At 41.8% G+C, this 13,645-nt stretch overlaps 1 protein-coding gene across 1 annotated transcript in view; it reads left to right on the forward strand.

Annotated features, from left to right (window-relative positions):
* LOC145455033 (signal peptide, CUB and EGF-like domain-containing protein 2) overlaps positions 1-13,171 on the forward strand; it is a 169,491-nt gene extending 156,320 nt beyond the window's left edge. Inside the window, exons 3-18 of the mRNA XM_080332989.1 lie at positions 208-246; positions 877-996; positions 1,618-1,740; positions 4,416-4,532; positions 5,504-5,626; positions 5,687-5,911; positions 6,344-6,439; positions 6,498-6,638; positions 9,098-9,271; positions 9,332-9,511; positions 10,111-10,293; positions 10,647-10,793; positions 10,857-11,057; positions 11,447-11,596; positions 12,093-12,172; positions 12,644-13,171. Of these exons, the coding sequence (XP_080189115.1) occupies positions 208-246; positions 877-996; positions 1,618-1,740; positions 4,416-4,532; positions 5,504-5,626; positions 5,687-5,911; positions 6,344-6,439; positions 6,498-6,638; positions 9,098-9,271; positions 9,332-9,511; positions 10,111-10,293; positions 10,647-10,793; positions 10,857-11,057; positions 11,447-11,596; positions 12,093-12,172; positions 12,644-12,796 (2,252 nt within the window). The 3' untranslated portion in view covers positions 12,797-13,171. The remainder of the gene's footprint in view (positions 1-207; positions 247-876; positions 997-1,617; positions 1,741-4,415; positions 4,533-5,503; positions 5,627-5,686; positions 5,912-6,343; positions 6,440-6,497; positions 6,639-9,097; positions 9,272-9,331; positions 9,512-10,110; positions 10,294-10,646; positions 10,794-10,856; positions 11,058-11,446; positions 11,597-12,092; positions 12,173-12,643) is intronic.
* The last annotated feature ends 474 nt before the right edge of the window (positions 13,172-13,645 follow it).

Here is a 13,645-nt window from a genome sequence, read left to right on the forward strand (position 1 = left end):
TGAACGCAATTATATCTACTTTACCGGCATACATTGCTGATTGCTAAGTCCCGATTTGTCATGACAAATAATGATGTATGTGGAATGTGAAGCCATGAATTCGCAAATCATGTTTTGTAATTGCTGCTAAATTGTATCAGTGGCCTCGGTTAAGTTTGATCCGGGATGCATATTGTAAATTATCGCTGTTATATCACTATATTTCAGATTTATTCCAAAAAGCTGGCTTGAAACGAGTAAAAAGAAGTAAGTATTTAATTTTTGTTACTCGAGTTGATATTTCCACTGTTCTTTGAGACTAAATTAAATTAAATGAACTATAGTCACGTCTGCTGCATTAAGGTAAGCGTATCTGTCCAACAGGTGATCAATCTAACTTACGGCGTACATACCATCACTTTAAGTTTCGGATACAGTATCTTAGTGAATTTTAAGTACACTTCGAGTTCGACATGTGTTCGAACATTCTCCATCGACGAATAAGATCGATCGGACATCGCAACATCAATCTAACTGTCACAGTGCCCGTGACGTGCACACCTGAGGTGAAAACTATTCCGTAATGTCCTTGATCTCAACAGCATACCTAGGTATATCGCTCCTGGAAATCGTTAAACCAAGATTACTAAAATGCACGCATAAAGTGCATGATCTCCAACTCCAAGTATCGGGTGTCGGTTAATTAAGGTTCCCCTAACAATCAAGGTTAAAAATTGGTGTGAATATATGGGAGATTGTGATGACCCGACCGCCGTGTCGATACACTGGGCTATCGACCATTCGCATCAATTCAGCGCTAGGAGCTGTCACTAAGTCACCTATTTGGACCATTTCGCGCTGAATATCGAAGGGCTAAATATTTTTTGAATCCTGTAGCTGCGAGTTGCTCAATAGACAACGGAGGCTGTGATATCGATTGTGAAGACACGCCTGTTGGAGCGCAGTGCTCTTGTCCGGAAGGGTTTAATCCAAGGTTGGATGGACGGTCATGTGAAGGTAGAGCTATGAATGGTGATTGATGCCTTTTTGTGTGTTATTTTATGAACTTTATAAAATATGAGTACTATAACTGAGTCAATCCCATCTAATACTGATCACGTCGATGCCTGCTAATTTTGTGTTGAATACTTAATCGTGATAGGCCTATATATGCGTTATCCCGTTCTAGAGAATTGATCTAGATTATGTGTATCGTTGATGATTGTACTATTTGGACAACTTTCGTGGGTATGGTTGATTTCTATGCACTTAGTTCGTGTTAAATACATGGCTATTTCCGGTTCCGAGAAATGTGTAAGAAAAATCGTAATTCCTATTTACTATAAACACCGTTACGCTTCGGTGGATTCTTAAGTGGCACCCAGACTTCTGTGGGTTTCCGCATAATATATCTTGTTGCAAGATAAATGTGAGACTCACTCTCTCTATATATACATTCTATACATATATAAATAGAAATGTAGAAATTGAGAAAACGCTGCCTCGTTATCGGAATATATTTATATTGAAGCTCGTGAAGTTTAATGTGAAGCAGAACTTATTGACCCCGTTGTCAAGTCAAGTGCTGGAAACCATGAGGAAAAATCTAATATGTTTACATACCTCAATCGTGTTTAGACATAAACGAATGTGAAACCAATAATGGAGGGTGTGAGTCAAATTGCCACAACAGCCATAGCAGTTATCGCTGCAGTTGTGAAGCGGGTTTCAAGTTGAATACGGACGAAAAGACCTGTAGTGGTAAGCTGTTTTTTATCATGGGCCGGGGATGATTCTCAGGGCTCGTTCGTGATGCTGTAAGGAGAAATAGTGTACGGCAAGCCCGTTCGGACTGGGAACTAATTCTGGAAATTAGTGATGGGACTGTATGAACTCGTTTAGACACTTCTCGGATGCGACAGAGTGAATCGCACCGAGGCAACTGAGAATATAATAGGATTGGGATCCTTTCTCGTGGTATAATAGGGACGACATGCTATCTGGTTCTATACCATTACCAAGAAAACCATTACCGAGAATCGGCATTACCAAGAATGCCATTACCAAGAACTGGCATTACTGAGAATGGTCACTACCGAGAATGGACACTACCGAGAATTGACATTACCGAGAATGGCCAATGCCAAGAATTTCACTTACTGAGACGGCGTTGTCGAGAAATTTATATCTGAGAATCGACACCGAATGCGGCAAAGCCATAATGCACATACAGACGACTGGTGCATATGCATAACATGCCTGCATTGCATACATTGCATTCTCGGTAATGGCCATTCGAGGTGGTGTCCATTCTCGGTAATGTCCATTCTCTGTGGTGTCCATTCTCGGTAATGTCCATTCTCGGTGGTGTCCGTTCTCGGTAATGGCATTCCCGGCAATGGTTTTCTCGGTATTGACCGGACACCATATCTACAGGGATATATTGACAATATATCAAACACATTGACCGATTTGTTTGTCTGTCTACTAATTATGAATTTCTTAAATTTAAAACGCACATTATTCCAAACAATCTTATAATTCAACAATCAGTAATATATACAATTGAAGGGTATATGCATATTGAAATGAACCTGAATATTTTCGGCTGACACTCGTCAGGGGCAATCGTCAGCAACTAGTAGAGAATTGGAAAGAACATTGTATATTAACGATCGTATCACAAGATATTACGTCACCAGCATGAAGTTTCGAGAGAGCGTTCAATGTACTATTCTTTAGATCAGTGGTTCTCAACCTTTTTTTAGACACGCCCCCCTTTATGATAATGAAAAATTTCGCGCGCCCCTTATCGTCATATCACAAATCCAACCGGGATGCTAGCAACCCCAACAGATTGTTTGATGGCATGGAAGGTTATGACTGTTGATGAGAGAATTCAAAAGTATGAAATTCGGTCTATATATCGAGAAACACGCATGAATTGGAGGTGAATCAGGCAGAGCACGTAATCTTGTCTTAAGGTTTAGGGACTCGGACCGTATGTCTTCAAAATCACCAAATTTAAGTTACTGTCACGCTCTCGGCCAATATCACTCGCGAATTATATGCCCTAGTATTGTTTGTGTTATGGAACCGAACCTTGGCTCCTGTTGATTGGCATGCTAATGCTGATTTGTTCGCTAATTGCGCCGTTTATTTAGTTGCCGTATATAACTACTAACTCGTGCTGTAAAGATGTCTTTGCTGTAATAACCGTTTATCATGTGTCGCCATCGTTTCGTGGTGCCACAGGGAGTACAGGCTCTGTATCCTGGCGTGGTGGCAGCGATGGGATTCGAACCCCCCCCCCCCCCATCGAAATGACTGGCGACTCAAAACTGCTGGCGATGTATCCGAATCGAAATCTTGAATTGTGCGATACGTTGAATCAAAGAACATAGCAGACATGGCGACGCCCATTTTAAAAGGCAGTTTTCAAATACACATTGTCTTCCTGGTCTACGGCGCGAACTGAGCTGTTTTGGATGTGACATTCACAATTAAAAACTTGAATTACGAATAACGCTGATAGCTATCCACGTTCTCCCCGCTCTATGTGTAGTACCCGCGATATGTGTGCGTGTAGCGCAACATTATGTTACCGTCGGATACTTTGAGAATTGAGAAGTATTTAGATTTTCAGAATCAGTGTGACAGTTTTATTCGATTAATATCCGTTCTAAGCTACTTACGATAAATTGCGTTATTTATCATTGGTGCACCTGGCCTCTCGTTTCGAGCTTGATTTTCAAACAATAAATACAGGTTTTTACATAGAAAATGTGTCGCACACGAGGAATCCCATGTAGTGAGTTCGAATTAGTCCTACCATGACGTCACGAATTTCCAATTGTGACGTAACAGTTGATTGACATGTATGGCTCTTTGAGAGTTGAGATGGAAAATATTGGGCCAATATGGCTCTTCCGACAAAAAAGGTTGCCGACCACTGGCTTAGATGGTACACGAACTCTTTTTTGTTGACACAACCTTGGCTGGTGTATTTGGATAAAAGTCAACTCCAACCCACATAAAAGAAAGTGTCAACGGCCCCTCCAAACGACGCGAAATCCATCGTCTCGATAATTTTTTTCGGAAAAGCGGGATTATCCAACAGATGTTTGCCAATGGCAGAATCTATGGTCTTTGATTGCTCCGCAACAAATTCAAGATCATTAAGTAGAGCAAATATAATCCACAATGATATGCAGTGATCTACGCGAAATTAAAATTAGTTTCAAACCACCTGGTTATTCGATAATGAGCAGTATAATCCACTGTGTTCTGCATTCGAATATACTAAACATAATTCTGATGCTCGCTAACAACGCGTTGAAAGGTTCTTGGCGTTCTTCGAAGCTTATGTAGTCTCAAGTTCAATTTTAGACCCGCTGGTGATTAATTCTATAATACCTAAAACATATTCTATTTAGATTTCAACGAATGTGGCATGAACGATACATGCGCCCACGTTTGCAGGAATACAATCGGAAGTTACGTGTGCAGTTGTCATGAAGGTTATAAACAGTACGCGACCGGACGGTGCGGAGGTCAGTCACGGTACACAACTACCTTACTGCAGATTCACCAAGTTTACAATTGCGTGCTAACAAGTTATTGCCAACGCCTATGTTGGAAGTACAAAAGGCCCGCTATAATCTTTATACGTCCCATCGCGTCGCGTCGATTCGTGATGGGACTGGAAACCAGGAGTGAACTTTGCCAGCCCCCTCCTCCAAACGCCCAGACCCCCTTTCTTATACAGTCATTTCATACCCTTCATACATACGAATCAAAACGCGAAAACTCTTTACGCAGCGTGCTAAGTCCTGTATCTACTACGCGATTAACGAACAAGTCAATTTCTTCGATGATTTTAGATTACGCACCTGTTTTCTAGTCGCGCCTTGAACTTGAAAAGCCTGGCTACAGCTAATTAATTACTTTTAGTATGTTGTTATTTCGTGACTTCTGTTATTTCGAAAAACCTCTCTCGTGAGACGCAAGCTATTCCAAATTCGTGTTTCTTCGCTATTTTCCAATGCGCGCCGCATTTTACCGGCGGACTTCGATTGCGTGCACAGAACTATTCGCCTCCGATCATTTCGGCACCTGGGCATATCAATATCGAAGGTATATCGGCCAGCATGAGGCGGCCGATTTGGTAAATATTTTATCGCCGTCGATCTTCTTGGTACCTCCCTTTGCCGATTCGCATGTTGGTCGAAACTTCAGATGCATTCGTGTGTCCTGGGCGGAACTGGGCGGCGCAGAAATGACGGCGTCTAATATAGTACCGCATCAGCAGGATGCACACCCCTAAACTAAATCATCCCACGGCCCCAACGGTTTCAAGCGCTTGGGCAGGAATACGCAGTTCTCTCATAATTACTGATACACTTCGACTCTTTTCTGCAAATTATGAATGCTCATAGCAAAATCAAGAAATGTAGTGGCAATAAATCGCGAACAGCGCGAAGTAAAACTTTAAGTTGAAAAACATGACTACCTCCATATTCAGATATCGATGAATGCGCGGAAAACAACGGCGGATGCGACCATTTTTGCAAGAACACGGAGGGAAGCCACGAGTGCTCGTGTCGCGAAGGATACTCATTACATTGGAACGGGAAAGACTGTATTCGTAGGTGGCGCCGAGTAGAAATTTAACGAAAAGTTTGACTCGCCGATTGATGTCTTGCAGGCGCAGATAGGTGTTCCACAATACCAAGTTTACGACATGGACGACTTATCGCCAAACAGAGGAAGATGTTTCGATTCGAATGTTACCGTCTGCATAATTTCACATTGACGGATTCATCGTTTTTCTATTCGTGTGGTGACGATTCCCAGCTCTCAATCAGCAGAACACCATTCTCTTATCCCTGGACAACTCGGTATTCCCATCGCAACACATCGTCATCTTGCGGTATGTGCAATATATTAGATATATTTCTGTTTTCATTCATAAGAACGAAAAATTCATGTTCCTCGTTCTATTTATTGCGAATTCCAGAATATAGCTCGGTCTTGGGCGTTTACATTCACCAGTTCGGTCCCTCATCATACACTTTCACATGAGTGCATGGAGAAACTTCGCGATTAGCTTTGAGGTCCATTGGGTCTTTTACCGCATCTTCGGGATTTACTGTCAACTCCCTTTAGCCTATACACTTGTTGGAACGCAGTTGGTCATTTATCTTGGCAGTAGTGGACACACTTTACAATTGATGAATTCTGGTGCTTATTCCATCGGATAGCCTCGCCTCGAATAGCCTCGCAATAACGAGAGTGAGGAGCAGGCACTCAAATCACAGGACCGAGTTGGCATGAGTAAATGAATTTTTTTACCTTTTGCCAGACGAACATTTAATAATAAAGAAGGAATTCACTATCCCATTGAAGAGATGCTCTGCGTCAATTTCCGGACTGCAAAATTATGTAATCCGAGGCGGAAGTAAGAAACTGGAACACTAATATCATCTTACGATTATAAATGTTACCGTATTTCGCAGACGTTGAAGAATTGGATTTGCTAAGTTTCAGGGTGAGCTGTATAAAAATTAGCGCGAGGGGAAGGGGGAGATCCAGCAGAAGAAAGAAACCGTACACACTACAAGTTCAAATAAGCGTATTGGCCGAGCCCGGCTGCTGCAGTAAGAATCATATTCAATTGTTGGCACACTACAGTTAGCTTTACGACGGCTTCATAGCTTCGCGATGTTGATGGAACGTACGTATATAATGGAGCGTATATACTGCTCTGAATTTAACTGAAAGCGCGTTTGGACAATACGGCAGCAACTTTGTGACCCCCCGCAATCTACAGTACTAACAAAACAGATAAATACTGATATGCTATACACAGATTATCACGCGAGTGTTCCGAAGCCAGCTAATAACAGCAAACGGATTTGCAGCCCAAACCCATAGCGTCGAGGTTGGGTTCGGGTCCGACCGAGGTCGACTCCTCATAGCCAACCGATCCGCATACGTCTTACAAGGGCCTAGCTAGAATGAAATTGGCCGTATGCTATAAGTTTGCAGCCCAGGAATCGTTGTAAATAACATCGGCCAGAGAGTCAGGTAGCACTGTCAACTCATGTATCATTGCTATATCCTATCGCGCAAAGGAGATGATTAACATCATCCTATCCTATGTAGAAGTCTTGCCAACTCGGTCGAACTCCTACCTTGCTTGTATTCACACTTACTACACATCCAGGAGAACCCTTATGACCCTGTTATTGTAGACACCGGTGACGTAAATAGGAATATAATTTAATGGCTTAGTAAGGTTCAATGCATTAATCACAGCAAGATATTGTTTTGGTATTAATGGTGCTTCGACTGCATCGGTCGTTTACATCAGGCCGATAGTCTTTTTCGTGATTCCGTATTTGCCGACTTGTAGCACGGCGCACGCCCAGATTTTTTTTAAAAACACCGCTTTCGCGGATCAAATAGCGATGATCATAACATCACATTCTCTAGGCTAATCTTATATTTAAATACAATGGCCTAATAATACGGTCAAAATTATTATGTCGCATTACATCATATTCTCCCTAATTCTTTCGGTTAGACAATGCACAAATGAAACTCAAAACAAACTCAATGAATCACATAAGTATGTTTTGTTTGTTTGTTTGTTTGTTTTTATTGAATAGTTTTTGGCGCTTATCGCCTATTCGGTCATTTGCGCCCCGATCATGAATATTGTATCGTTCAGGTGTTTTAACTCTTGGTCCGCTTTTCCGGGTGACTTCCAGTCACGTATGCATCCACCATTTTCACTCTCTCTTCCATACGTTCTCGTCAGTGTCCGTTGCTGTCGAAATCCGAAGTCTAGACTTCACTTGTTCTATATGGGCTTTTCGTACGACACCGCGTATGCAGTGAGGTAGGCCATGAGGAGCCCAGATGAACCTCCGACACGTAGAAACTAGGCAGAGCCTGGGCTCGAGCCAGCAACCATTGGTGTCGTGACTGTGTCGCTTAGCCCACTGTAACAAACTGTAAGGAAAATGTGTATGAGATCACTCGGACACTATCGCCACTAAGGCCACCAGCGGGCTCGATGCTCAATTACAATTCGAACAACTTCTCGTGACACAGTCTTCATATAGTAATACGTTTAATACAGTGGTTCCCAACCTTTTTCGTCTCGTGTCGCGAACCCCTTGGCCCTATGAAAAAGGTGCCTGTGACTAAAAGGGGGCTTTTTAACGCACAACCATTTGTTGATTGAGCAATATATGGCCAACATATTCAGATATGTCCGAACTATGTTGAATGCGGACCGCACTGGACTTCGGTAATGTACAGCTAAATTTGACCTGCTTTTTAACCGGTCGGTTAGCCGCTGATGAAAAATAAATCACCAAGTCCGCTTGCTATGGCCTTGAGTTGAATCGATGAATTTGGTATGTTTTTCACGCTAGCTCATATGTTGGCTTAAAATGGTAAACATTTTCACCAGCGGCCTTGTGCTGAATTCGGCTCGATTTTTTCCTGCTTTGTAGCAATTCGGTCGAGATGCTGTCACGGGCCCAAAAAAATCGTCTCGCGAGCCTCACTTTATCAGGGGGTGTAATATCCACGGAAAGCAACTAAACATATACCTAGCTTAAAATCCGCCAAAGAAACATACGATTACAAAGAACTAGTTCCTACTTGACAGTTCTACCATAAAAATCTAGAAACCTTGTGAGCCCAGTGTGTCTTCCGATACAACCCTAAATCCGGACTCCCCCTAAAAATTTCAAAATTTACCCAAGGGGGAGTTCCCCCGGTTGGGAAGCACTGGTTTAATACCATACTTAGTTATATATGTAGACTGTAGAGTGAAATACGACCACCATATTAGAGGTTATCATTTTACAAAATTGCCAGGTTGCCTGCAACTATGCTGTTTTTGCCGTACTGCCCTGATGTTTGAAGTGAGTTATCATTCACATAAGACAAAGCAGCCGGAAAGGACTAGAGATAATAATCTAAATTACAAAAGCAAAATTGATTGCGGCGATACACCGACAAAATATTCCATATCGCTATACTTGCCTATCTAATCTATACTACGGTACCGCGTTAAATGGATGATCTCCTTGTGCAGGGAGAACCGCCAAAGGGAAGTGTAAGAGATCTCGAAGCAAATGCATCAACAAGGTACTGAGCGGGATAAAAAGGATGCGAAAAGGGAAATCTCAGCTACTACTGGGCTTCCCTACTTTTGAAGTCGAAGTAGGGAAGAAAAACGGGCCAACTATGTTGAAAAGAAAAACTTACAGTAGGCATGCGTTGATGAAGCGATGTCTTTTACGAGCTAATACTGCGAATTGATCAACAGCAATGTGCAGTAAAGGAAGCGTATTCGACCCCGAAAGAGGATCGTGCGTCAACTGTTCGCAAGGATACTATCAGGATCGAGTTGGTCAAATGCAGTGCATAGAGTGCCCCTTACATACAGGGGAACCTGAAAATGAGATCGTCTTCGACAATGTGTATCAATCGTTATTTTCGTGTCCTGGTAAGATTAAATTCATTCTTCGAAATGTCAATAGCATACAGTGGACGTTACTGCCGATCTGCAATGCGTGACGACAGTAAACAAAAAATATTAATAATGATCTCACAAATTCCCCGTCACCGCCAACGGTTCGTCGTTATACGGCGGAGGGGTTGTATTTGTACTATTCGAAAATAGAGCGGAATGGAAGACATTGAACAGACAGGCAGATGTCGAGGATATGAAATATTGCATTTATCAGTGCACGAAAGCATTCGCATTCGCAATTCCGTAGTAACGACCGCATCTGATGATCTCCATTGCAAATGCAAGATTGTTGCACATTCAAAATGGAAATACAGCCGATCAAGGATGGAGTCTTAACCGAATCTATAGGCTAAAATAGGAACCCAGAGATTATCAACATAAAGTATACTCAAATATACGATACGTCCCGCTTCATGAAACTGTTAGATACTTACTTGTCGGCACAATACCTCTTAAAATACCTTTCGCAGATAAGCAACAACATTTTGCGGTGATAATTATAGATTATGGCCTAATCATTAGGTTATCATGTTTGGTACATGTATTTCAATCGCAGGATAACTTTGATTCAGGTGTTTGTATGCCTGGCTATTATTCAAGCACCGGTATGGAGCCTTGTCAACCATGTCCAATCAATACATATCAACCATATCATGGCCGAATCGGATGTTTTCGGTGTGGAACTGGTTATACAAATATGCGTTTGGCTTCGACTTCTTTCAGCACCTGTTCGGCGCGAGGAACCTGCTCTGCTGGTAAGGGTTGGCACTGGTAACGCCCAATTTCTATCAGTTAGGCAATAGCTCAGTGTGTTACGTTTCATAAGTAAATAGTTACGAGTTAATTAGCGAAGGTAATATCACACTAATCACATAATTGTCAAAATATTCCGCTCCCTTACATTTTAATCCGCCTCTCCCAAATTATCATCCTGGCTACGCCTATGCTCAAACCCATAATCACATCGGGTAGAAATAGCCACACATACGAATGAATGCAGTCTCGAAGCGGAATGTTTCGCGCCATTATGCACACCAATCAAGGAAATGTAGAATCGCAATTTTGACCTATGAAGCGAATAAAATAGACCGGTATTCTGGTGTTTCAGGTCATTACTACGACGTTCGATTGTCCTCGTGCAAGCGTTGCCCAAAACACTATTACCAAGACAAACGAGGAATGAACTTCTGCCATCGGTGTCCGGGAGACACAAAAACCGACATGGACGCTTCAACCGCGATAGAAGCGTGCAAAAGTAAAACTTTACTTGCATGTAATCAGGTAAAACTTGCTGAACTCGACACGGGTTATATCACAGGTCACGACTGCGGTCAGATCACATCGAACATTCAAGGTTACATTCAATCGCCTAATTACCCGGGGGATTATCCCATAAACACGGTATGCAGGTGGGAAATCACGCCACCAGACAGGCGAAAACTCCTGCTGGTGATTCCCGAGATGCATTTGCGCGGTGAAGACGGGTGTGGAGATCGACTTGCAATATTGCGTGTCAAAGGCAAGGAACTGTGTAACTAGATAATTGTAGCATTCTATTTAGACTAATTGGGGCAAAATGCCGGTAATTTAATTTAAATCTAATTTAAATCTAATTTGTGAAATGTTTCTATGCTCAAATTTTAATTATAATCCAAGTGGTCTTCCAGAAAATACTACAGAAGAAATGGATATTGCCAAACGAGCCAAGCTTGGCGTACAGGCATTTGTCATTCTCCTGCGAGAATGACCTCTGAAATGTTTAGCTAAATTCTAGTTCTAATCTCTTTTGGAAAAGCGTAAAATATTCTATAATTGTCCAACTCTGGCCCCGATGACCCACATTATACCTATGTCCAGTTATTGTGTCGTTCTTCCCCTCGCAATAATAACCATTCCAAACTTTTTCAGGCACAAAAATTATTACGACGACCGAATCGTGTCAGAGCTTCTCTGTCCCGAAAATCGAGAATATGCGAGCGAAAAAGCTAATCATCGAGTTTCGGTCCGATGGTTGGAATAATTCTAAAGGTTTCAAGATTCCATATGTAACATATGATGGTAGGTGGCGATTTATTATTACAAAAATGCTAACGTAAACCGACTATGCTCGCGTTTGAATCGTATTTCTTTCGTCCGCACTTGCGCAATTGTAACCTTTCTTGTTGCATCGTCACCACGATGTACTCCTAAAGTATCCGACAAGCAGTCATCTGGCAACTGTGATTTCGAGAAGGTTTGGAACCGTAGCGCGAACCTAAACAGTGAGCAATAAACGTGCTGTCAGAATCTAGCAATCAACTAAACGTTGCAAAGCGCAATCAGTTAATCACCCGTTCAAAAGCGTTCAAGAGCATGAAAAGTACCGGAGATTAGTTTTAACGCATACGTTTCGCGCTATCAGTTGCCAAGATCTGAGAGAAAGACGTCACCGACGCTGATTGTTTACACATGGAGTCTTGGAATGCTCGATCGATCTCTTTATCTCTACATCAACTCCAAACTTTTTCGTAATTCCTTGATTTTATTTTGACCTTTTCCACTTTTACATTCACAGAAGACTACGAAGCCGTTATCAGTGATATCGTTAGCGACAGTCGCCTATTTTCAATCAACTATCATCAAGATATTCTGAAGGTAACAAAAGATTGTCTACTTTGGATACGAAAGATAATAACCTATGGAGATAACCTCAAGAACTAATAATTGCAATAGATATATGGGGACGTGTTTCATGTTTTACATAACAATTCCCTTCGTGTGGAATCAGTTTGATATATCTGAACTCCCTGTCTCTGGATGCCCTTGAACTTGAAGTTATAGAAGAAGTACTGGTATTTTCGAGCTAAAAGTGGTACTGTCCGGTCTTGGTTGTAACAATTCGTCCCATTGCCATATGAGGCGGCAAAAACGTAAGTAATCCTTTCGCAACACGCATTCTGGATATTTTTTATCGGACTCTGTGTTTTGACATATATTGTCCTCGCATTGTCATTTGGAGCTGCAGCGGTCCCATTGCTTTGCAATAATTCGTTTCGATTTACATCTATTGATGAAACCTTAAACCCTATGGTTTACTTTCGACTCAGACGCATCTTCCATTTTCAGTCTACGGAGTCACGGCGTACTCTTCTAAACGTTTTGGCGGACCCAAAGAACTATTTCGTCATGCTTAAACAGCACTCCTTCGGCTTGTTTCGGAAATCTTTCATAGAATTTTTACAAAATAAGGTTATAACTTTTCTCCATTCTCCATCTTGAACACCACGGATTCGAAGAAGAAGAAGAAAATAAAACAGATCAGGGATCATGAATCCAAGATGACGAATGAAGCGACTCATAATAACGCACATAAAGCATCGCTGGTGTAGTCACCTGCGTCGGTTACTGATTCCGTCTGTAACATAATTATGAGACCTGGAAATCAAGCTATGAGCCTGGGACCGATAGGCGAATGTGTTCGGAAAGGTGGCAAGCTTATCTACTATATGTAGGGCTCATGATAATCAATTATAAGTTGGTGCCTGGAAGCGCGTTCTACGATAGCTACATAAAATTCAGTAAAATGCTTTATGTCGTTAGCATTGAATTATATTTTTTACCTTTTTATTTGAATAAAAGTCAAACTTCGATATATATATTCATTCACTGTAAAGAATATATTTATCTGCGTGATAGGTGCGATGCTAACTGCTAAGGGACTATAGAGCGCATGACCACAATGACGGAGTTGCGAACGATCTTAGAGTTTGAACAGATATTTTGCTTCATCGCAGCATAATTAGCTTTTGGTATAGTTTGAAAATCCACTGCAGTCGGTAGATTTAGATAAACCTTTCGACTCGTAAAGTTGGAGTTCGGCATCCGTACTCTAGGGCCACTGAACCTCTCACACTTTAAACTGAAAATTGCACAAAAATAATATCTTCCAAAATGGGGCTTTTGCCTAACCTAGCAGTATGTATAAAACAGCCAACTTTTGGCTGCAAATACGTTATTACGATGCTAGCAAAACTGGTGTCGCGATGTCAAGGATTGTATGAATTAAAGGCGGTATAAAAACTACTTACGGGCCCCTGGCTAAGCCGGTGGCGCTTGCGCTGTCTCTGT

The sequence above is a fragment of the Botryllus schlosseri genome, chromosome 14 (genome assembly GCF_051294905.1).
Source record: "Botryllus schlosseri isolate E-star chromosome 14, Bs_hap1, whole genome shotgun sequence".
Classification (NCBI taxonomy): Eukaryota; Metazoa; Chordata; class Ascidiacea; order Stolidobranchia; family Styelidae; genus Botryllus; species Botryllus schlosseri.